The 25450-nt window shown below is 39.3% G+C and overlaps 3 protein-coding genes across 3 annotated transcripts; all 3 read right to left on the reverse strand.

Annotated features, from left to right (window-relative positions):
- Positions 1–105: 105 nt before the first annotated feature.
- LOC111332940 (steroid 17-alpha-hydroxylase/17,20 lyase-like) lies at positions 106–2708 on the reverse strand. The gene has a single exon (XM_088759030.1). It carries the CDS (start codon positions 2672–2674, stop codon positions 1112–1114), a length of 1563 nt encoding a protein of 520 aa, XP_088615156.1. The 5' UTR covers positions 2675–2708; the 3' UTR covers positions 106–1111.
- An 897-nt stretch (positions 2709–3605) lies between these two features.
- LOC111332947 (uncharacterized) lies at positions 3606–9217 on the reverse strand. The gene is made up of 8 exons (XM_088759032.1): positions 8878–9217; positions 8731–8746; positions 8526–8639; positions 7846–7927; positions 7033–7160; positions 6372–6490; positions 6189–6239; positions 3606–4573 (listed from the first exon to the last, which is right to left on the reverse strand). Exons 1-8 carry the CDS (start codon positions 9124–9126, stop codon positions 4448–4450), a joined length of 885 nt encoding a protein of 294 aa, XP_088615158.1. The 5' UTR covers positions 9127–9217; the 3' UTR covers positions 3606–4447.
- A 2740-nt stretch (positions 9218–11957) lies between these two features.
- LOC148732777 (ceramide transfer protein-like) lies at positions 11958–16864 on the reverse strand. Its single transcript, XM_088757909.1, has 6 exons — positions 16751–16864; positions 15811–15900; positions 14332–14395; positions 13339–13412; positions 12237–12363; positions 11958–12085 (listed from the first exon to the last, which is right to left on the reverse strand). The coding sequence occupies exons 1-6, from the start codon at positions 16862–16864 to the stop codon at positions 11958–11960; spliced, it is 597 nt and encodes a 198-aa protein (XP_088614035.1).
- Between the last annotated feature and the right edge of the window lie 8586 nt (positions 16865–25450).

Raw genomic sequence — 25450 nt, forward strand, 5'->3', positions numbered from 1 at the left:
CAGCCAGTCCAGTTCGAGTGCGAAGTTTCCTACCTAGTGTGCGAAAGAGAAGAGAAAGCAACTGCCTACAATGCCACTTAAACTGTTTGCACACAACTTGAAACATTAGAAAATTAAAAAGTAACTTTATTAAATAGCTCTTAGCTGCTTCTGCATACAGAGGCAGTTAATGTCGTCAATATGGAGAGACAAGTTAAAAATGAAGTAAACTAAATGAAAGGGAACGATTACGTTGCAATAAAATTTTGTTCAAAAACGAGTAATACTCCTTTTATCATCAATTAGTTGGATGAATACATAACTCCTTAAGAGCTTCAGTTACGACAAAAGTGAGCCGTTTTTGTGTCACGAGATGAAAGTTGAACTGATCTCAGTAATACAATGAGTTTGTCAACGGGCACATCAAATGCAATAGAAGGAAGTCATGTTTTGTTAAGATAGAATTAAGGGTATACCCTAAGTAAGTTGCAGAACACCCTCGTTGAATCAAGGGGATTGTCTCTTCAGTCTTAACTACCAGATCTGAAATTTTTTAACAGATTAATAGTCACAAGGCTAAGTAGCAGTCATGAGCTACCAATTGTTGTTTACGGCAAATCGATGCTTGAAAAAGCATAGGTAGAAAAACATTGAACAATCTAGAAGATATATGTATAGCGAATGTAGAAATTCCTGGTTCAAAATTGCTTTGCTGATTATACATTCACTGATCATATGTAGGTAAGTAATGAAAGAAAAGCTTACTAAGTAATAAAAGTTATGATCCCGTTCCAGAGAACGTTGAGTCAAGCACTGAGTTGTTCTTTTAAAATTGGACATTTGAAAAATATGCAAAAATGTGCCACAAAGAAGTATGAAGCTTAATTACCATCAATTCACAGGGAATCATTAAGCCTTCGTCATTTTCTTTAAAAAGGAAAAAAAAAGCCAGTAGTGGCAGTCAAGATTTCAATTAGGCTGTAAGGCCAAAATCCCATAAAGTAAATCTTTTCACTAATGAAATCTTTAGATCTTTAACTAACTGTGTGTATTAATCTAAGAAGGACTACCCACTTATACTACTAGCAATGACCTACAATGAAAAAGTTAACTCAAATATCAAAGATCGTAATTACTGTTCAATGTTTCGAGAATTTACTTGCACCTTGAATGAATGAGGCTTCAAGATCAGTCCAAACTCTCCGTCCATGTTAAGTGGTACGCTGTGTTCCGGAAGCTGTAGGTGCAGTCCTTGCAGGAGACACCCAAGAAACATAAACAGCTGCGCCTTAGCGAGGGTAGCACCAAGGCAGCGCCTCCCACCGGTTGAAAATGGAAGCAGGAACACTTGCTGATCCAACAAGAGTTGTCCCTCGGTGTCAAGGAAACGGTAAGGATCGAAAACGTTCGGGTGGTCGAAGTATTCTGGATCGTGATTTACAGCCCAAAGATTAACCACCACAGTCGTTCCTTTAGGTACATGGTAACCTGCGACTTCTGAGTCTTCTGTAGTGTAGTGTGGAATCGCAAGGGGAACAACGGTAGCTATTCGTAATACCTCTAAGACCGTGGCTTGTAATAGGGGCAGTTTTGTTCGATCCTGAAGGGTGGGAAGGCGATCCGCTCCTATCACGCGTTTCAGTTCTGCTTGTAAGTCGTTTTGCAGACCAGGTTTCGAAAGGATATGGAGCAGCGCCCAGCTCAACGAGGTAGACACTGTTTCAATTCCGGCTCCAAAAACCTCGGCTAAAACTGTAACCGCTAAGTCTTCAAACGACTCGTTGCGAGCTTTCTGTTCAGTTGATATAGAGATTTTCAGGTCGGGCTTTCCAGCATTTACGAGATCTTCTCTAATAATTTGATCCAAGGATGCTGCCACATTGACACTGGCTTCTTTGATGCTTGCATGCCGCTGCAGCTTGTAGATGCTTCTTACAAAGTCAAAGAGCTCTCTGACGGAATCTTTCACAACTTGGCACTGCTTTTTGAAGAGAAAGTGAAGCCAAGGAAAAAAGTCTAACAAGTTGATGGCTCCATTATTCTCGCTAAAGTCAGCTGCTCTGTTCATAAGGCTCTGCAAAGCAACACTGTAATTCTCTTTAAAATTATCTCCAAACACAAATCTGAAAGCAAAGTTAGTGACCATGGCTTTAAGGTGTGGAGTCAAGTCCTGAGCCTCTGAGCTGCCATCTGTCAAAAGGCAGCATTGCATTCGCTCAAACTCTTGATGTGACAAGATATCAAAGCGGTTCACATCAGAGAAAACAGAATGCAATGCCCGAGCAGCCAATTTCTTTTTTTTGTGATGCGAAGTGTCAAAGTCACCAAAGACTATGCTCTCGCTTTGATGCTTGCTAATTTTGAAACTGTGAAAGGGTGGTCTCCCCGAGAAATGGCCAGCCCTTTTTGACAGTGATTCTTTAACGACATCTTGGCTGTTCAAAACGATTGCTTTCCTCCAACCAAGGCGAATAGAAAATACATTTCCGTAGACTTTGGCCATCCTCGATAAGGCAAGATGCGGTGAATCGCCAAGTTGAAGCAGGCTCCCGATCAGTGGCAAACCGAACGGCCCAGGAGGAATGTCTCTTCGAGTTTTGTACCATCCCCAGATGAGCAGCATGAAAGCAGCGATGCAGCCGACACTAACAAAATAAAACATCGGATTTTCTCGAAAGATCGAGATTTCATCCATACCAGTTAGCTCAAGAGAGTCGAGGGTGGCTATTCAGCAGTTTTGCAGCAAGTCTTGCACCCTTGTTGAATTGCGGGTGGTATTTATATAACTTCTCTACGTAACCTTGCCTGTTTGTTTACCTAAAAAATTGCCAATGTCAAGGTCGCGAGTCACACTTGAGACGCTCTATTTATTTAACAAACAGATGGAGCGTGTCTTTTTCAAGGCCTACATCACGAAATCTACCCCTTCCATCTCTATGTATTGCTCAAGTTGTAGACTTTTACTTTACCTAACATTCTAAATGAAATACCTCTAGAGGAAAAATACTTTTTGTTCATGCTTAGATAACAGTGCGCTGTTTTTCAAACCCCCACCTCCACCTCCCGTCCCGCCCGGCCATTCTATCGTTACAATGAGTAACTATGGATACACATAAGACGGCAACTCTGTTAACAGTTTTGCTGTTCCTGAGGTTGCAAAACTTGAGCAAACAACATTTATAGTAAGGCAATGAGCAGCAAACCGACACGTCTGTCGGATAATCCGCCGTCATACTTATTAGTGTCACAAACGCGTAATCATTTGTTACTTCCGTGACCTTAACAGCGCACATCGGTCAGATCGTTACCTTGGGTCTCTTTTATCTGTCACCGACAGCAATTTTACGCGTTGACGGTAATCGTCAAAAATACCGCAGCTTTCAACCTTGAAGAACAACCTGTGTTTATTATCCAAGGTTAAAGCCCGGTAAAAATAAGCCTTCTCTTAGATATTATACCATAATCAGGAAGGGGATTACTAGAGGAATCAGATCAAATTTGATCAAGTTACTTTGAGAATTTTTGCGCGAAATCCATACACTTGTTTTGGTGAAAAAACAATCCTTATACGCTAAATCACGATTAAGTTGTTTTCACTGCTTCTGGAAACAGAGTCGTTAATGATACTGAGCTATAAATATCTATTTTCATGATTTGATTAGCCTTGACTGCGAAAGAGTAAGGTAACTACGTAAATGAAAAGGTTTGCAATACAAGGGATTTTACAGCCAAGGTCACAGTTGGGAACGAATCGCCCATGATGAATACTGTTACAAATCAACTATTAGACAATGAATATAGCTTTGTACCGCCCCTGACAGTCACAATGCAAAGAATAGATATTTGTTTTCCTATGTGGGTGTCAAGATGAACTCTTTTGTGAGGGATCACCTAACCCTGAGGCAATTTGTATTCAAACTGAATCAAGAACACGCTTTTCTCACGATATAAAAATAAAAGCAGTTTCAAACTCTTGAAAACAGTCATCCACTGTTTTCAGCTGGAAATTTTAAAATTCTTCCATACGACTAAACTCCAGCGGAACGCGAGATCTTCCTGTCGAGGAATGCGGAAAGATTCAATACCAAGTTGTGATACCCCTACAGCAATATAGCCTTTTCATTTAATTAGCATGACACGCTTAGAAATTGAAATTAGTCTGAAAAATCCCAAGGTCATAAACACATCCACGCGGTAAGATATGGTTTCAACAGGCGCCGGAATACGTCATCAGGCAGACTTTCTAACTGACTGACTAAGCTCTATTTTGTTGACTCACGTCAAAGTTTCACGGAATCCTCCCCACATTGTGCATTAAATTGGACATAATCATGGATAAATGACCGCACTGCGAAAAATATGTTAAATGGTCAAAACTCGTCCTAGTTGAAGGGAAAAAATAAGTTGCAAGATAAAGATATGGGCAGTAGAGCTTAATTATGCCTTCTTCCCTTGTAGTTATTTTCTTTTACTTTTCCGAGAGGGTTGCGTGACAGCATGGAACCTTCTTGACATACTTGACAGTTTCAGTGTTGGTTGCCCGGGGCTGATTCCACTGACTCTTCATTCTTACTAACCGAGCTTTGTTTCGCGTCTATAAGAACAAACGGTCATTGAAATGAGAGGTGTTATGAGAAAGTTCGTTCTGAGCTTATGGATGTAGTAGCTTTGATCTTTTGACCTCATTTAAGTCTATACCTTTCTACACATTCCCAGCGGTACGGTAATCAGTTATCTTTTTCCTATTTAGACTTTTTAGGCGTGGTTTACAGGCACTCGTGTTTCATTTACAATTTTCGTATTGGGGATGTCTCATAACTTATAGAGGCTTATGTATGTCTATGACACGAGCATTCAGAAATATCATTTTAAAATTGGCTTAATCTAAAAGCTTGGAACCAAAGGTATATATTAGTAGAGGCAACCAAAAGCATATTGAGTTAGACCGCAGTGCTAACAAACTGTCCGGTTCAATAACCAATCGTGCTGCGGAAACGACAAATAATCACCGCAATCCATCATTAAAACCTTACACACTAAACATCGTAGATGCTTCTAGATCTATCTCGTCACGGTTGATATCACTGACAGGACGTAAAACGGGACCACTTAACTGTCAGTCATAGTCAAGACACTCGATGAAACCACACCCTCATGGCAAGAGGTTGTGGTTTCATCGAATACAGTAGAACCTCGCTAACTCGAACTCCCAAAGGAAACGAGAAATGGCTCGAGTGATCGGGATTGGTGTTGAATTTCAATTATCCTGTTCATGATTTTAATTAGAAACAAATCATGTCGTTGTTTACCATTTGGTTTGGGAAGTTTAGCTGAATTTACGTCTTCATACATGTTATCAAGTTTATTGCAATCGCTATTAAGATAGGGAAGGGTCATCACTTAGAAGTTTATCGACCGACATTGTCACTTAGATTCGAATTATCCGGGTAAACTTGAGCCAATAAAAATTAAAATTAGTTCGAGTTAACGTACAGGCGACCCAAGCGTACTGTGTGTGATTTTGGGGTTTAAAGGCCGTTAATAGGAATACCTAACACAACACGCGGTACAAAGAAGTCGCCAAAATAATAGCGTTAAACGATCGTAAGTGGCAAAGCGGCTACGGAATAAAGATAAGGAGATTTAACACGTTATATTTCTCGCTTTTATTATCCTTTTTATTTTTTATTTATTTATCTTTTATAATTTTTCCTTTTTTCACGGGAAACGCTTAAAATTAAATCTTAAGATGTTGGGTATTCCCGTCAATGACCTTTAGACCTCAAAATCTCACACATGACGCTTGGCGCATGGGGAGTTAGCTGATAGTAAATGACTGGTTTCAAATCGAAGTGTGTATTTTCAGAACTGGCTTTTGAAAGTTATACTTGGCTTGCGAATCCATTGCTGCCATTGCGCTTGCTTTCATGGTTTCAGTGTAATTTTATACTGGTCGAATTAACTTAAAACTTTAACTCGAGTGATATATTTTGGTCACCTGTATATCACTATTATTCATTTGATGTTGAAATTATTTATACGCTCTCATAATTCTCGTTAAACCCAAGGAATTTTAGAGGTTGTGTCTTGAAACGAGATGGAAAATGACATATTTTGCTCTGAAATAGGATCAGGATTTTGAGAACCAGGTAGTGAACCCCTTTTCATGATCCCTCTCCCCCTGGGGAACACTAATACCTTGAACCAACCTGCAGGGTCTCTTTGGTCAGTTGTGCCTGTCTATCGTTCTCCTCTTGTTCCTGTCATTTCGTGCAAAAAAGAAGAGCAGTTTTCACTTAATCTTCTGTACGCACTACTGTTCTTAAGTCTCCCTATAGCTGGAAAGTAAAAATGCCCGAAAGAAACGAGGACAGGAGCAGATAATGCCCCACCTTTGACTTGTTTGAAGCTGCCGATTCCTCTAGCTGTTTCTTACGTTCCTTTCTTTTAGCCAGCTCAGCTTTTAGGTTTTTTAGTTTCGACTCATCCCCCAACGATCGAAGACGTTCTACTGTTATAAAAGTAAGAAGCAATACGATTAGGTAAGCTCATGTGAGGAACTTAATTCCATCAAAAGAAGATCAGCTACCTCCGTTATAACGATGTGTCTTAAACCATGGTGCAGTATGAGTCCAAATGGCTAAAAACCCTGCAAGATGAACCCTAACTTCTAAATTGGTAAAAACGATGTCCCGTTGGGGGGGGGGGGGGGGAGGAGGGTGTGAAACAGGGCGAGGTCAAGTATAGCTCTGGTGAACGAAGAATCTCAGTACCTCGATACTTGGTCTAAGGCCCACTATTTTGCGAACTCCGCCACTCCTCACAGCGCAGAAGTGTTTCAAAGATTACAAGCTGAATCTACTTTCCTTGTAATAATAAAGCAAGTTATTGATAAGCATACTACTGTCAATAGTCTATTGCCTTTTTCGTGCAGTTTCCTAGCAAAAATCTTGTATGCTGGAATTTAACCAGAAGTCATTCTTTACTTATTTCGGCAAGGAAACATATAACTTTGAATTACATGTTTTCAAATGACGAATAAAAATATCTTACACTCTTCGCTGAGTTTGACATTTTTGGCTTTTTGTTCTGCTATGCTCTTGTAGATTGGGTGATTTTTCTTGCATTCTGTGAGTTGCTGGGTATATCCTGCCATCTTTTTCCTATATCTCTTGTACAATCTACAACCAAGAAAGCTATTACCGTTACCTATCAGGTAAATTATTCACTTATCATTTTTTATGAAGAACATATAATCTAGGTTTTTATGCTTCTGCTTTAACAACTGAGCTTTTGTAGTGATTATGACAGTTTCAGAAATTGAACCCCAACCTTTCTCTGTGTTTCGGTTTGCAAGTCATCAGATACCAAATAGATCCATAAATGCCTCAGTTTCTCTTTGTTTTCACAATGTGTTATGATTGGTCGGAAAACTTACGTTACCCTGCTGACCAATTGAGTTAAAAACTTTACCATATTTTGAAATCACAGGTCACAGGTGATCCCTGCAATCTGATTGGCTCTCATCAGTACGATTTAGTCAGGAACTACACCATTTTTTGCTCTAAATCGCATCTTTTTCCCAGCCAATAAGAAACCTTCAATAAAACCACTCAATACAAGTACCAATATGAATCAATGGTGCCTCGATCACTCGCGTTTTCTTTGACTCCTTGTTATAGTTTCCTTTCATCTGTGTGTTTGGCAGTTGGTTTTAGGTTTGATACTACGACAGTCAATCGAGATGCACTCTGTTATGAGCTTCATATCAGGAGATTCCATATTTTGAAATGAAGCTGCTTTCTCAAAAAATTCTTCTTCGCACCGGAACGTATTTATGTTGGGCTATTTTGCCTTATTGCTTACTGTCTATCCCTCTCCAGTTTATCATTTGCGATGGCAAGCTCCTTTATTAGTTTACTTTCAGATGCAACAAGGGCTGTAACATCTACAACGAAAAACGAATGTCAGCATGCAAGATAAATAGGAATAAGCACACTATTGTAGAAGGTTCAGTAGGTAAGAAACTTTTTGGACGGGCTCTAATTATTTTTCGCGGCCACAAAAAAATTGAAAAAAAGCTATAAATGTTGTTTTGATCGAATAAATTGCAGTTGTTTTGACCAAACGCACAAAGAAACTTGCTGCGAGGTTTGAATAGCAGGTGCAGTTTTGTTGGTCTTTGAACAAACTTCACCTGCTTATGGAGAGAAATAATTATGTTCCCTTGCTGCTTTTCTATTCCAAATAACCATGTGATTACCTGCACCAGTTCATTATCACTATCATCACTTTCTAACGGTATTATTGTTGAATATCATCATAATTATAATAGGGATTATTGTCATCATCATCATCATCATCATCATCATCATCATCATCATCATTATTCCTACTTTTATTATCGTTATCGCAACCCAGAGTTTCAGCACTTAAAAGTAATGTTAAAAGTACGAGAAGACCCAAAGTGTTGGCTTGGCACCCCATATAACCCCGTGTGCGAACGTAATAAAAATAATAGGAAAGAAATAAAAAAACTTTTATACCTTTGTCAAGCTCTTCGCACCATGCTTTCTTTTTAGAAACCTCCTCTTCCGTTAAATAGATTTTCCTCGAAACAGCAGCAAGGTCTGACTTCACAGAGTTGATCTTCAACTGAACTAGAGAAGAGATGGATACTTTCGAGAAAAGTGCTTGGTTGTCAGTAAAGCAATTTCTGATTCAAATCGGTAATCAACGCAGAAATTTTACCTTGGTAACAGTTATCCTGATTGTGCCGACCAAACGTGAATAAATGAAGCAAAGAACAAGAAAAAAATTTACTGCAGTGAATGTTCAAAACGGCAGTAAACTAAGTAGAATTAACATCTTTATCAGTTTAGCGTCGTATCAATTTACTTTCAATCGATCACGAACTTCCTGTCTCTGACTAAGCTCGTTAATCTGTTGCCTCTGAGCGACAGCTACTTCTCCTGCCAAATCTGGAAGGCTGGCTGCTTCCGTACGACTTGCGTCTCTGGCGTCCTCAGGGAGAAAAGCTTCAAGTCCGCCTGTTTGTCCGGTCAACTGAGACGCTACCTCTTCCATCGAATGTTGCTTTAAATGGTCAACTATCCGAGTGGGTTTCGGTGGACTGGAAAGTTCCATGTTTGTCTGATTCAATGGAGGATTTCTTAGAGAAAAAAAATTAACTAAATTTTTGTGTTTTGGTGAGTGTGGAGCTCCCGGTAATTTCCCGCCAAAATACGACGCGGTGCGCCATTCACACACACTTCCAGTTTCCAGGCTTTCGCCCGGCCCGAGCCACAATCTTGATACAAAAGTTAAACCGATCTATAACAGAAAAATATACAGATTCGAATTAACATCACTTTGCAAAAACAATAGATGAGAGGGTCCAAAGATTGCCCAAGAAAACCAAATTTTCAGGTATTAACATCAGGAAAAAGCAAAATAGATATCAACCAATTTGATATCAAATTGATTCTGTGACAATCCTGTGGCCAATCACTAACGCTTGCGCGAGTTGCTCATCTGCTTCAAGTGAGTGCTGGGAAGGATTTAATTAAAGCTCAGAGTATTATGTAAGGTGAGGGAACCATTTCCAAGCCACGGCATCATCGGCTCTGCTCACCGCTTACCATAAATAAGCTTTTAGTTAACTCTGTTTTCTTCTATTATCTCCAAAGGAAACTTCGAGCCGTGAATCTAGTAGACAAACAAATTCCGTGTTGCCGTGCGTCTGTACAGTAAAAGATGACAGATGACGTCAAAATATGGAAAGAAAATAACGTGGCTCACGAAAAGCAGCCAAGTGTGTCACTGATGTCTTTGCCACATTAATATGAGCATAACATCTATTTGTCTTTTGAAATAAGAGTTTTGCATAACATCGAAGAGTTTGCAGTAAATGGTTTGAACCCAGGGATATGCGAAAGTGTAGTGTGATCGTCCGGGTGAGTGTACTCCTGAGAAGAACTGTTGTCGGTGGTGGTGACTGACGTTCCCACAACCTGTGCGGAAGTCATTATCAGAGTCAACATCTATTTGTCTCTTGAAATAAGAGTTTTTAATAGAGACATTATCTATACGTTTTTTCATCAGTCACCATACCTAAAAACCAATCAAAATGTATATATGATTTGGCTTACTATGACTACTATGTAACAAACCAATTTGAATGAGGTTATACACCTGACGACCATACCGTCAAGTCTGTATACGAGACTCCCTGGTATAGCTCCCAGAGCTTAGACAAGTTTCCGTTGCCCCGGGCGACCAGGAGTATTGCTAAGTCTTCTCTAGACAATTGGATGGGATGCAAGTTCATCTTAGACTACCCCCTCCCCCTCCTGTAATGCGTAAGGTTTTCCATGACAGCTCACTGGTACATAGTGGGAGTAAACACAACACAATGATCTGCCCAAGTTTCCAACCCGGATAGTTGTTAAGCAACCCCATCTCCCATATGTACTACAGCTAGTTTACAATCCAAAATAGTCGAGTCAGCGGCAATCATTATCGAGTTTTTATTTAGATTTCCTGACAAAACATGTGCATGCTTTCTTCAAAATTCTTCCATAGAATTCCGTTCAGAACAAAAATTCATTCCCTTCTTCTTTTTGCTCAGGTTAGTACTTGAGTAATAAATATTGATCATAATGTTGGCACTTTTAGCTTTTTAAATTATATTCATTGCAAAATGACCTACTTTTCATTTATCTAGTAGGTAAACAAAATACTCAATCAAGATCTTATTTCGCTGACTTCATTTCTGACCAAGGAGTCCACGAAATAAGTTCGTTCCACATCATTGTAAATCTCTAATTTTTGAATCTATATCTTTTTTACAAATTCGTCTCATCCGCATTATTCGAGATAAAAGTAAAAAGCTGTACATTCAAATTCGCATCTTGTTACACTTCCCATAACTTATAAGGTATTTAATGTAAAATCTAGAAGCGCAGTCGACGCCTTCAAAATTGCAATATTCTAAGAAAATTTGTCAATAAGCAATGTTTTTTCCCCTCCCTATTTCCCTTCCGATAAACGTAACACTCAACTTAACTTGCAGAAACGTTAGAGTTCGGGTATACAAGACATACGAGAGTATAATTTTCGTCGTGTCAGTCTTCGCCAACCCTACTCAGATTCTTTCCTTTAGGTTTAATTTTACCTTCATAGTGTTTTTCAAAACTAACAAACGATTTTTGTAAGGTTTTCGTTCCAGAGTGTATTTTGATTGAGCGGCGTGAAAAAAAAAAAAAAAAAAAAACATAGAAAACTCGAAAGCCAATCAGAACATAGGTAAATACCATGCGGGGCCAATAAAAGTTCAAAACCAAACAAGAACATCGTATGCTGTGCGGGAAAGCACAGGTTTTTAATCTGACTGGTTGAGAGGGAGGCGAGAGTGTTCTTAGCCAATCATAGTGCGTAGCAAAGCAAGAACCCAAACAATCCCGGGTCACCTTGAAACTCAGTCTAAAATTACTAGTTTGCAAGAGGCTATTCTATTGTACTCTTCGATTAGTCAAAGTGTCTTGAAATAGCTTCTTTGTGCCGACGTATCCAAAACCTCTAAGTAAAGATTCAGGTGCTTCTAATGAGGAGAGTCGTGAACTGTAATTCTAATAAGTAACGTAAAAGCGTTCTTTCTTTTCACATTTGCTTCACTTACGTTCTCTCGTTATTGTTAGTAGTACCACTACGGATTGTTTAGTCAGCGTTTTTATTTAATCGATTTTGCATAAAAATATCACCAACCTGCGCGGCGAGGCGAGCAGAGGTCTTAAAGCTTTATCACTTATTGTTCCAAGGTACTTAACAACAAAATTATGTTGGTTCCAAATTAAGTTTTCATCTCCACATGAAAATTGTTCCGTGTTTCACGAAGGAAAACCTTCGTCGACTGCTGATGGTATTCATGACCAAGGTTTCCTTTCAAGGAGTGCCCAGTTGTACTCCACGTTCTCCACTCACATGCTGATGGGTTTGTCCTTACAGGCATTTTGACAAAACGAGCTGATTTTTCGGAGAAACTTCGGGTATTCACGTTTTGAGACGGCTCGTACAACCGAAGGTGGAGCCCATCCTCCTGAATTAACTGCAGAAAAAAAAATACGCAAAAAAAAGTCAATAAAAAACAAGGAAAAAATACAATTACAACACAACACAAAGTAAACACGTTAACGGTTTGTTCACACTGAAAATTTTACAGGTATCATTTTGAAATTCGTGTTAATTGTCTCCCATACCATTTGCAGTGTAGGTAATTTTGCAGGTAACATGATCTCGAGTGAGCTTCTCCCCCTCTGCTCTTGGTTCAATAAACGTCTGACAATACAAACCCACCACGATGGCGGCGCATACAAACTTGTTCATCTAAAGAGAGGGCAGTCATATGTTAATAAATAGTAAGAGGAGACCATTTATGACTGGACTTGATTTAGTGTGAGTCACAAGTATTAATCAATCTGTTAGACTTGAAAAAATTCGAATCAGTGGTAGAGACAACACCGTTCAATTGAGTGTAGTAGAATCAGAGCAGTTTTCAATTAAGTGTACATGTCGTTAGTAATTCGGGATTACTATGGTCGTACAATACTTCGCTCTGTGATTGGTCTAAAATATTCGCGCTGATTTTTTTCAGCCAATCAGATGCAAAAACAAAAACAACAACAACAACAACAACAACAACGGCGACTTGGTTACTCGCGGTTTGCCGCGCTTCGGGAAGCTTGCCAGTCTTCACTGTAAGTTCTCATTGGCTAATGATGATGTTGATCCCTGTTCTGAGACTCATCTGATTGGTCGTTGCCATAACCTGGGTTTTTACTGTTCGAATCCCATTTGAGAACTTATCTCAAACCCAAACCAAAGCAATCACAGATTTCAAAGTAAATAAATGCAGGCAACCACATGAACGGAAAAGCGTTAGTTACGTGGTCGCTTCCCCGGACCAAATTTCCTAAACCAATCACAGTGCGAGAGTGGCTCTATGCAAATACTTGAAGAGCAGAAACAAATTCTTTCAAATTTCACACATGAAGCGTGCTATTGATGTTTAAAGACATAACATGTGAGCAAGGTGTATCCAATCACATTGTTAAAACTCTTTCCCGAAGACCACTTGCCACAGCAAACTTTGGAATATAAAACTCGAACAACTGTTTCAAATTTTCATCCTAACAAATTTAAGCAATAACAAGTACCGGAGCATCAGGATGTTCCATTGAATTGTTGCAAACAATCCACGGCCGTCCAACTTCGTTTTCTAGTCTTTCACCAGCATCACTCAATGGAATTTCCCGAATATGTGAAAGAAAAAACGGTGTCTCTCTGAGATGATGGCCACACCCGCTTATAAATCTGATGCATTATGATTGAACTCTCGCTGAGTTGTTCCAAAACTTTTGAAGACTCCAACGTGCCTGTACATGAGATAAAAAAAAAAAAAACACCAACACGACCTCACTTTAACAACTGAACACTTCCAATTCTTTTTTTTTTAATGCTCTAGATTTTGATTTGATTGATGTACTACTGGTGAAAATTTGTTCAAGGATTATCCACACGTTGAAACAAAGGTTTTGCCTATTATAAAATATTTGCATCATATCTTATTTTCTGTACATAGTTCTCAAGGGTTGTTTGAATTCTCTGTGCATGTCAGTAATTTTATCTTTAACCTCACTAATCTATAGAAGCTTATCAAAGCACAGCTGGACAGTATTATTCTTAAGTTAGTCATTATCATAATTGTCATGATGATTATCATTATAATCATATCGTAATAGGCCTAAGGCTTCTCTCAATTTAGGCTGTCCTCATAACTTTTTTTTCATGCAGTTATTTCCAAATTGGACAACATGTAATCCTATTATATATACCTATTATAATTACTGTTATTGTCACTAGTATTGCTATTATTAATACCTCATTATAATTAATTAATTAATTAATTAATAATTAATTGGACAGCATGTAATCTTATTACATTATGCCTCTTATAATTACTGTTATTGTCACTAGTATTACTGCTTTTAACACCTCATTATAATTATATATACAAGTTTATGTTACATGTAAATCATTATTATTACAACAAAACAACCAAATGGTGGAAATAAAAGTTTTCTTCGTTATGTGCTGCAGACATCTAATTATATCAGTTGGAGAGCAAAACCATGGTGAAAATCCCATACATGTATGTTTCATAAAGTACCGTTCACTGATACCTTACATTTCCCCAAACACCACTACCACTCGGGAAAAAAAAAAAAAAAAAAAAAAAAGGAAAAAAATTTGGAATATTATTGCTATAAAAGTATATAGCAAAATCAAACTTACTCTCCCAATCCATGCGGACATCTTTGTCAAAAAAGTAATGAGCCATCTCCCTGGCTGTGACACCCTGTGGGAAAATAGAAAGTAATGTAACTTTCATGAAGTGCTGCCTATTTGCATGTTAAAACTCGGGGGTTTTAATATACCACAAAATGTGAACATATCATGAAATAATCAGTTAACACCAAAGTCACAATGGAGGTTCAGGCTGCTTGGGCTTGGGTGCTACTGTAGAAAACCTGACTGGCCTGCCCAACCCACAACCCAGCCACAAACCCCCATGTCAAGCACCCTACAAGTACTTGTCATACTAGAGCCTGAAGGCTCAGTGCAAGAAAAATAAATAAACAAATAAATGGTCAACTGAATACATAAATAACTAGACAAGCAGTTGGGGATAGGAGGGAGAGAACACAGAGAAGCTATCCTCAAGGATGACAAAGCCACACTATAGAACAGGGACCACAATGCAGGCACATGGGAAAACAACGCATGCACTGATGAGGAATACTACTGGATAAGGACAAACACCACAGACTGCACACAAACACAGTACAAATGCTAACAGAAGGGTAATATGCTAACAGCAGGCCACCAAAAATGCTATTGTTGTTAACTATGATAAATCCATTTAACAATAATAATAATAAAAAAAAAACATTATTGCTTTTAGAATCATGGACAGCTACAGAGTAGTAAACTTCTAGAGGTCATTGTAGTTGTGAAAAACTTGTATGTACTAATAGGAATCACCCTCTTAAAAGTTCATAAAATTCCTCAACTTCCAACAACTTTTAAAGAATTTCTTTACTTTCAGTCTTAAGGTTTGTTTAGAATAACTTGACAAAGATCAATCAATCATGATATTTCTAGCTTTTTTGTTCTCTGAGAAGTGATTTTCTGTTATTTTCCAAGACCTTTCATAACCCACACTCAAATCTCACAACTTTCCTGGCCTGGATAAACATATTGTATAAATCTACAACTTTCCAGGTTTTTATTGATGCATATGAAACCTGGAAAAGCTGATCAAGTGTGAAGTTATAAAAACTGAAATGCACAGGTATCTTCAGACATTATAATGCATTTTCTAAGTACCTGTACAACATGGGTAGCCTTCATGGGAACCAGAACAATACCTCCTTCTTCATAATCTCGTCAGTATACCTGTACCAATAAAAAATCACATACATTATAGTACAGCAGTCTGGGAAGTCCACTCACAATTCACTCTTAAAACAACAAAGGGTCTTGGTGTGCAACAGTATTAAAAACATAATTTCTTTCATCATCTTTATGTTTAACTTTTCAGACATATCCAGGCTCAAGCAAAAATCAAACAACAAAACCATCTGGGATCATCAGGGGCTTCATTAATGTTTTCTGCAGGAGGGCAACTGGTTTTCACAGGCGGGCAAAACCCTCCTCACAACCGGTCAATTTGCCCGGTGCCTGGCCCTTAATGAAACCCCTGGATCATACCTTCAAATCTCCATCTTCATACACTAAGTTCCAGTTGTGGTCCACATTTTCCAAAACAATTTGTAAACTTTCCTTTACATTTTCATCAACCTAGAAAAGGAAATAGCAGTTTTAAGGCATTCAGCAAGTGTTTTCTTCTCTTGGTCTCAAAGATCCTCATATGTATTAATTTTATGACCTAAAGTTTCAAACAGTGTAAGTGAGAAAAACAATATGCACTACACCATCTACAACAGTACTGCAAATGGCTTAAGAAGTGTTGAACACACATACATGTACAGTATTAAACACATTTGAAGGATTGACTACTTGATGATTATGGGAAAAAATGACACAAAATTGAGTTTAGCACTCTCTTACCTCCGTTTTTAGTCAATGAGAGGGTTCTTCTAATGTAAGCTCAGAAGGAGGCATAAAGGTGCTAAATCTGAAAGTCATTCTAAATCAAAACAAACCAATTTCATTTCATTTTTGAGGGAAAATGGGTATATGGAAAAAATTAAAATAAGTATGTCAAAGGCACCGCTGAGAAGCAGGAAGTGTAGTTTACTCTATGTTCACAAAAAGTGACTATACAGTTGCATTCTATCACCTTCAATCAACGCCAGCGACTCGACACCCATCAGTATTCAGAAAATGACAATGTGAAAACAATGAGAAAAATGGATGACCTACACCTTGTCAACTTTGTGGAGTTACAACTTAAGTCCAAAGAGGACTTTAATACAGCATATAACATAGCACTTAGTGCTGGTTTGGGTGATTATGCAAAACAGTTCATTATTTTTCAGCCTGGTGATTGGCCATGTCAATTTTTCTGCCACCAAATAATATATCAGTGTGTGAAGAAGTTTATCAGCTATTAGCAACCTCATCAAGTCAACTGTGAAAACACTCAAGCTGCATCAGATCATTCGGCATATTCTCATCCATCCTTCACTGGTTCTGACAATGAGCAAAGTTTGCCATCAAATTTGTCTTCTCGGCCCTCCATTCTCTCTGTGATTCCAATGATAGGTCCTCTCCACATATCCTTGAACAGTGGAGAACACATTGTTACTTCCTTTCATCCATTTTTCAAAACAGTGTATGAAAGCATTTTTACTCGATCAAAACTGGCAGACAATCCAAAACCCTGGAGGATCAGCTTGCTCTTAGAAATTGTTTATGGAGGATTGACATTAATACGAGAATCTGTAATGAAAAAGTTTTGGCGATTTAAAGATCCAGAGTATGGAACACTTTGTAATCTTCTGGACAACTACATACCCTTAGTTCTTTCTATTTACAGCATTTCTTTTAAACTTAATAATTTCTCAGAACACTTCAGAGCAATGATTCAAATGTGGATTATGTTCACCTGCCTTAAGCGTCGTCATTACAAAAAAGCTCCACTTGTCTGGCTTAACATGTGCTCACACTGGGGAAAGCAATTCACCCCAACTTTATAAACTTCTTCATAACTACATAATAATTTTTGATGAGTATCCTGTTGAAAATACCCACAGCATTCTACGTGCCCAAACGAAGCCCTCTGACAGTGCCGATGAATTAAGAAATAAAGCCAAACAAGTTTTTGAATCAAAGGAACAACAAGCTACCTTTAGATCAGCTTTCACATCACCATCACAGTTTTCATTTTCCCAGAACCAACTACAGTTTCTCAAAGTCAAATGTGTTCAAGTACTTAGTTCTATGTTAAGAAGAATTGCTTCAACTCAAGGACAAAGCTCACTCTCGTCAAATGGAAATACAACTTCTCAAGTAAAATTTCCAACAATCTGTGCCAACTATCCCATCAAGAGTACTGCTTTACTTCTTGGGTATCAAGGTAACATTAAACCTGATGCAGCTAAGCAATGTGACTTACCTGAATGTATGTCTGGCCAAAATGATGACTGGAAAGTTTTAACAGGTTGCTTTCATTCCTTCCACAATACCTGTTTGAATGGCTTAAATTCATGTCCCTTATGTAAGGACTTCCTGAAAAAGAAAGTTCAAGAACTTGGTCAAACTGCAAAACAAGCAATTCTTAATCCTAATTCAAGCACTGAAGTACCAGCTGCGAGCAAGGACAATGAAAATGAAAGATCTGATTCAGGGTTAGATTCACCCACTGAAACTACAACTGCAAGAGAAATGGAGCAAGATGAAATTGAAAATACTATAAGACAGCTTAATCATGAATTTGAAAGTCTTAATCCAACTTCATAACCATTCCCAATTTCGAGCAATAACCAAAGACTCACAAAAGCTGCTTCCAACACCAGAGAAACAACTACTAAGGTCCCTCCACACTGCAGAAAATGCCACCATCCTGTTCATGGACACAAAAGATCAAACAGTTCACAGATTAAATGTGATTTTTGTCCCAACAATGTCTGCACAATAAATTCAGGCAATAGTTTCTCGAGATGCAACTGTTCATGGCACAGGGAAACCACACACAGAGAGACACTCCACCAGCTCCAGCATACCAAATAACTGTAACCACAAACCAGCATGTGGATGTGACTGAGTGGCTCTTGCCTCCAAATATTTGCCAATCAACCATAGCAGGGAGTCTGATTGGAAGTAATGCCTGTACAGTTATTGCTATGCGAACTGGATGCCATTTTCTTGAAGGTAAAATTTTCATTCCTCAACAACTTCAAGATCTATCACAGGTAATTCCTCTCTACAGCCAATAGTTACAGCTTGTTTCATGTGCCTGTGCAACAACCAAACCTGGAAGTCAAAGAGGTCCTTCAGTACAACAATGAAGAATTTCAGAAAATTGAACTAATTGCAGACTTGGGTCTTTTCACTGTTGAAGACCTTGAATCTTATCTTACAAGCTACCATTGCCAGCATCCAACATTTGCTGCAGTCCTGATTGTGCCCCCAGACAAGACAATGGTGTTATGCTTCAGGAATGCAAGTATTTGCCTCTTTGAAAGTCACAGACATGGCCACCAAGGAGGCATTATAGCCTTGAGCTCTTCTGGAAACGCCCGCAATTTTGTGCGATACGTTGAAAGGATGGTAGTGAGAGACTGGGAAACGCAGTTGCAGGGATCAAACATAGCTGTACTAGGTCTAAAGTAAACTCTGAAAACTTAACTTTAGACCTGATACAGCTACTGTATGTATCGAACATTATAATTGTTCTACATTTTCCAAGTAAGTTGCTCAGCAGGTGTTTCATTCATTTGGTGAAATAAGTAGCAAAATACATGGTCTCAGGCATACTCATTATGAGTGAAATGCAAGGTTTACAACACATTCCAAGAACATGTATGCTGGTTAAATTGTTTCAAATCCCATATTCAGCTTCAGTTATATATTAAATAAATATTCACTTTCCTTTGCAAGTAAGTGAAGTTCCAAACTATATAGAGATTTTAGTCAAAATAAAGCAGTCGTACAGCTGTTGTGATTTGACGCTAACTTATAAGCTTAGGATTTTCAATAAAAACAACTATCATTTCGCGCGATAGACCTAAAGTACTACAAGTGTACTAAACAGTACTTTGGGGTCGTTCGAACACTCCACTGAAGAACTGAAACGTACACGTCATTTTCGACCGCAATTACGTTTAAAAGAAATATTTGCGGTGAAAAGCCCGCATTTTTTCTGGTTAAGGAACTTGCATAGCTCGGAAAAGGGATAAATAAAGTATTCGCTTAACACATTTTTGAGTTGGGGCAAAATACCAAAACAAAGTTTTCGTAAATTTTCTGCCGGGACACTCACTCGAAGGGCAAAACATCATCTACGCCGTACGTAATAAAAATGATAAAATACAACACAATAAAAGAAGATCTACTAGGTAAGACTATTATAACAAATGAAATGGACTCCAGGAGTACCTCTAAAGCAGACTCAAACGACATATCCCATAGACGTTCACTACGATCTATGACTTGGAAAAACTACCATAATTTGCTCCGTTGAAATGTACCAAAAGTGCTCGCAATAAAGTTTTAATCCTCGTTGCTGTACATTTTTTAAAGACTGCAATCCCCAGCGGCTGTAAAGAAAAGGTAAAGACACTATTGTTAGGTTCCAAGAGTTCGATGTCGCCATAGTAGTTACACAAAATGGCACATCAACCAATGCTAGGAGTAATAACTGATTTATTTCTCATAGTGAATCATATTATATACAGGTTTTTAGATAGGCGTAATTAGAACGAAACGATAATCATTTTAGGCATTTACCACAAAGGAAATTTGCAGGTGAGCAGTAGTACGTTGTGGTGTATTCTAATCTGGGGCAACTGTTAAGTAACTTAAGTGTGGGTGCTCGGAATATCCGGGCATGTATTCTAACACCCCCTCTTGCTCGGACGTTGCGAGCATAACAATCTAACCACCTAGAATAATGCCTTTGAACTTTTGTAATGTAACTTTAGTTACAGGTTTTGTGAAGATGTCTGCTACGTTATCTTGCGTTGCAACATACTCTAAATTTACATTTCCATTCAGTACTTCAGATCTAATAAAGTGGTACTTAATGTCGATATGTTTTGACCTCTGATGATTTACAGGGTTCTTAGCTAGATTGATCGCTCCTTGACTGTCAACTTTAATAAGTACGTTATCGATCACTACATTCATATCACTACATAACTGTTTGAGGAATTTCACCTCTTGAACTGCGTTCGCTAGACTAATATACTCAGCTTCGCAAGTCGAAAGTGCAACAGTTGGCTGCTTGCAACTTTTCCATGAAATTAAAGGGCCTTTTACAGATAGCTGAAAATTATACCCAGTAATGCTGCGCCTATCTTTTACAGACGCTCCCCAATCAGCATCACAAAATCCAACTAACTTCAATACTGATCTTGATTTGCAAAATGTTAGGCCTTTTGCATGAGTGCCTTTTAAATACCTTAGCACGTGCTTGGCCATACTGAGGTCTGATTCAGTGGGGCAAGACATCTTCTGTGAAAGTTTAGTTACAACATAACACAAGTCAGGTCTAGTACCTGTCATAACGTAAATAAGACTACCAACAATTTCTCTGTATAATCTGGGATCGCTTAATGTGCGCGAATCCTCGCTTTCTTTTTCTATCCCTGTGGCACATGGGACCGATTTAGGTTTGCAGTCGGACATCTCAAATTTCTTTAAAATCTTATCGATGTATTGCGTCTGGTTTATTTCAATACTCTCTTCGCTGCATTTAAACTCCGTGCCTAAAAACCATGCAAGTGGGCCGAGGTCCTTCATTTTAAATTTATTACTCAAAGCGCCTTTTACCTGCTCTAGCAATGGTAAATTTGTTGCGGAAATAATTAGATCGTCGACCCAAACAATTATAATAACACGACCTTCTGTCTTGGAATTGTGAGTGTAAACACAGGAATCTGCGGCTGATTGAACAAATTTTTCTTCGCACAAATAATTATGAAGCATGTTGTTCCAGTTTCGGCCACTCTGCTTAAGACCATATAAGGACTTTTTCAATCTACAAACTAATTTCTCACCATTTTCTCCGACTTCTTCAAAACCTTTTGGTTGTTGCATAAAAACTTCGCATTCACCGATTGGTGCATTAAGATAGGCTGATCTTACATCCATTTGATGAATGATCATGCCTGTTTGCACGGCTTGCTGCATAAGTAGTCGAACTGAACTCATCCATGCGGTTGGAGCAAAGGTTTCGTGGTAGTCAATTCCAGCAGTTTGTGAATAACCCTTAGCTACATATCGAGCTTTGTGGGTCTCCCCACCGTCCAGGCCAACCTTCACTGCAAACACCCAGCGGCCACTGACAATTTTTCTACCCGCAGGTGGCGTGACTAATTCGAAAGTGTCATTGTCTCGAATTGCAGTCATTTCGTCGCTCATGGCCTTTTGCCATTTCATCCCCTCGATAGAGTTTATGGCTTCTTCGTAACTTGTCGGAATGTTTGAAACTCTATAACAGTAATCTACTGTGACGTTAATATCATCGTCTGAGTCAGTGTCTAAAACATAGTCTTCTAAGTGTTGGGGTTTGTTACGGGTTTGTGGGGGGTAGCGTTTGTCATTTTCACCGTTATCAGATTTCTCACCGGGGCTCTGACTCTCTGTCTCAGTTGAGTTACTAGTCACTTCATCATGTTCCCCCTCTGTCAGTTTTGTCGGGCCAACAGCTGGTCGTAGAGCGTCCTCATCAAAATGTGGCGAGTTGTCAGTTCGGAAAAATTTTACACATCTTACTCGCTCAATTTTGTTTGATTCCGGGAAATACACTAGGTAAGATGGACTTTCCTGGTCATAGCCTTCAAAGATACCTTGCTTGCTACGCGCTTCTAGCTTCTTTGCATTTTGAACATAAGCATAGCAAGTGGAGCCAAAAACTTGCATGTGGCTAATATCCGGTCTGTTGCCTACAAGCGCTTCGTAGGGAGTTTTGCCTAATCTCGCGTTGAAACATCGATTTCTGATATGGGCGGAAGTCATTAGCGCGTGTGTCCAAAATTGTTTTGGCAATTTTGATTCTAACAAAAGGCATCTGGCCATTTCAAAAAGACTGCGCCATGCCCGTTCCGCCGATCCATTTTGATGCGGTGAGTAGGGGCAGGATGTCTCGTGTTTTATGGTGTTTTCGCGCAATAACGATCGGAACGCTTTGTTCGAAAATTCGCCTCCGTTGTCGCTCCTAATGCGCTTTATCTTGCCATACGGGGCTGTGTCAGCCAGGAATTTCTTTGTGGCCTCTACTGTGTCACTTTTCTGCTTAAGAAAATAAACCATAATGATTCCAGTATAGTCATCCACGAAACATAATGTATACTTGAAACCATCTCTGGCCTCCGGACTGATTGGACCAGCCAGATCACAGTGGACAAAATTTAATGCTGCTTTAGCTCTTTCATCGGGTTTCCGGTTCCGAAATTGACACATTTTACCTTGCGTACAAACCGCACACTCGCATATTTTGTCATCCTTGATTCTCATGCCGTCAACAACATTAGATAATTTTCGTAAATCCTGAAAATTACAATGGCCCATAATTTTATGCCACTCCATCAAAGAGCTTGCATTGTTGTGGGAGGATGAAATGCTATTCAAATAGTACAACCGCCCCTTTTGTTCGATCTCGAACTTTGTGCCATCCGGTGCTTTGAAATATTTTTCTTTCCTGTTAAGATTTATGCTAGCCCCTCTTTCTACCGCCGCGGAAACAGAAAAAATATTCTGAGTGTAGGACGGGATATACAGAGCGTTGTTAAGGATAACATCATGCAAATTACCGTTAATGTCATATAACTTAACCTTAGCTTCTCCCCTCCCCAAAACTACGTTAGCCTTACTTCCATCGGCGAGCTCAACAACACGATCCTTTGCTTTAAAGTCTAAGTCAAACTTTACAAACTTAGATTCCTCAGTTACTATATGACTAGTAGCTCCCGAATTGAAAAGTAAACTATTTTGCTGTTTCTTACCTAGACCACTTTGGTCTTCAACGGTGAAAGTAAAATAATGTTCAACGGAGTCCATGTTGTTTGATATTTTCCTCTTTCTTTGGGGTTCCGCGGCTCTTTTCGCTGCATCGGTCTTCCGTACTCGGCACTCTTTAGTGTTGTGGGACTTGGTCCGGCATTGTTGGCACCATTTATCCACTACTTTATGGGAGTAACAGTTTACAGTTTTGTGCCCCTTTTTGCCACATTTATAACAGTTTCCTTGGAACTTCGCTGGGAGCGCCTTGGACGCGTTAGCCAGCATAACACCGTCGTTTTCACTACGGCAACATCGCTCGTTTTCCTCATGGCTTCAAAGGGCTGTCTTAAACTCAGCAAAGGTCATTTGCTTTTCTCTCTGCATAACTACAGTAGCAAAAGCCCTGTAGCTGCTAGGAAGACCTTTTAGTGCCATAGCTACCAGTAAGCTATCGCTGATCACCTCCCTCGCTGCCTTCAGAGCAGTTGCCGCGGTCTCCGCCCTAATAATGTAGTCCGTGGTGGTCTCTCCGTCATTCATACGAAGCGAAGTCAGCTCTGTGTAGAGGGCAATGATTCTGGGCTTTCCTTTCCCTTGGTAGTGCTCTCCCAGCACATGCAAAGCTTTCCTCCCATCGTTGTTGGCTTCCCTTATGACGAGGGACAAGCTTCTGTCGTCCAAACACTGAACAAGTTTGGTGAAGGCATTCGCTTTCTTTTCAGCACTGGGGGCTGTCGTTTCGCTTTCTGGGGGAACGACCACATTGTACAGCTTCTGAAGGCGCATGTATCCCAAAAACTTTACCTCCCATAGCTCGTATTTACTGTCATCCCCGTCAAACAGGAGTGTTCTCCTGGGCCCATAACCTGTTAGGTTCCAAGAGTTCGATGTCGCCATAGTAGTTACACAAAATGGCACATCAACCAATGCTAGGAGTAACAACTGATTTATTTCTCATAGTGAATCATATTATATACAGGTTTTTAGATAGGCGTAATTAGAACGAAACGATAATCATTTTAGGCATTTACCACAAAGGAAATTTGCAGGTGAGCAGTAGTACGTTGTGGTGTATTCTAATCTGGGGCAACTGTTAAGTAACTTAAGTGTGGATGCTCGGAATATCCGGGCATGTATTCTAACAACTATTAATAGCAATATTTTTAAGTTGGGGCACCGGTAGGATTTAGAGAAATTTGACTCCAAAGCTAATGTAAATGCAGAATAACATCAAAATTCCGTCGTTAAAAGGGGCCTTCTGCCTTACGATCGTCTTAAAATACACACACCAAGTTTATCACAACACAAATTCTAAGGTCTTCAGACTCACCTTAATTGCTTTGGCACTTGTGGGAAGATCCGGAAATCAGCTGATGTTAATTTAAATCCCGTGGATTTGCCAATCTCTTAGCTGTTTTTAGGCAGTTTGATCGTAAAAAAATCCTTTCATGGGAAGTCGAAGGAAACTCCAGAAGTACCCAGAGCGTTAGAAATGTATGTAGGTATTTAACTTTCTTTCATCTCGTTCCATGATCTCCCCTAAAAGATTGGTAGATCGCCCAGAGAAACCCCCCATCGCAAGCTCGAGAAATCAAAATGGCGCCAGGATTCTTTCATTCCAAAAGATTTAACGCATGCGTAGACAGAATGCCCCATTGCTGAGTTGAACCAGATTAGACAGTCTCCCTCGCAGCCGTGTTTTTGGATGTCACGCAACGCTCCCCTAAAAGAACGGCTGCTGACAACTGAACTACATTCCTTTCTCTGAATTGGACAATCACAGCTCGGGTTCCATTTTCAGGAACCTTTTCGCGCCAGACTCACTTTTTGAGACTCGTCCAATCAGATATCGTTTTGTATCGCGATCCTCATGTGGAAAACACAAGATAAATGGCGGTGCTTAAAGGAGCTTTTTGCAAAGCGTCGTCAAAGTTCAAAATTTTCGAGCTTAATGCTCACCAGAAGCTTGCAATTAAAAAAGGTTTAGTCGAGAAAGAAGATGTTTTTGTTAAGTTGCCTACAGGATCCGGGAAATCGTTAATATGTCAAGCACTCCCGCTCGTGTTTGACCATGTTACCGATGAAAGTGGTCATATTATTGTTATTGTTGTTGCGTTGTACCAACGTGCGGAAACACTCGATAATTCGGGCCGATTTCCTGTACTGGTGATGAGAAGCCACGAACATAACTAATCGGGTTCGCTCCAGCTAGCAGTGGACT

The sequence above is a fragment of the Stylophora pistillata genome, chromosome 4, assembly GCF_964205215.1.
Source record: "Stylophora pistillata chromosome 4, jaStyPist1.2, whole genome shotgun sequence".
NCBI lineage: Eukaryota > Metazoa > Cnidaria > Anthozoa > Scleractinia > Pocilloporidae > Stylophora > Stylophora pistillata.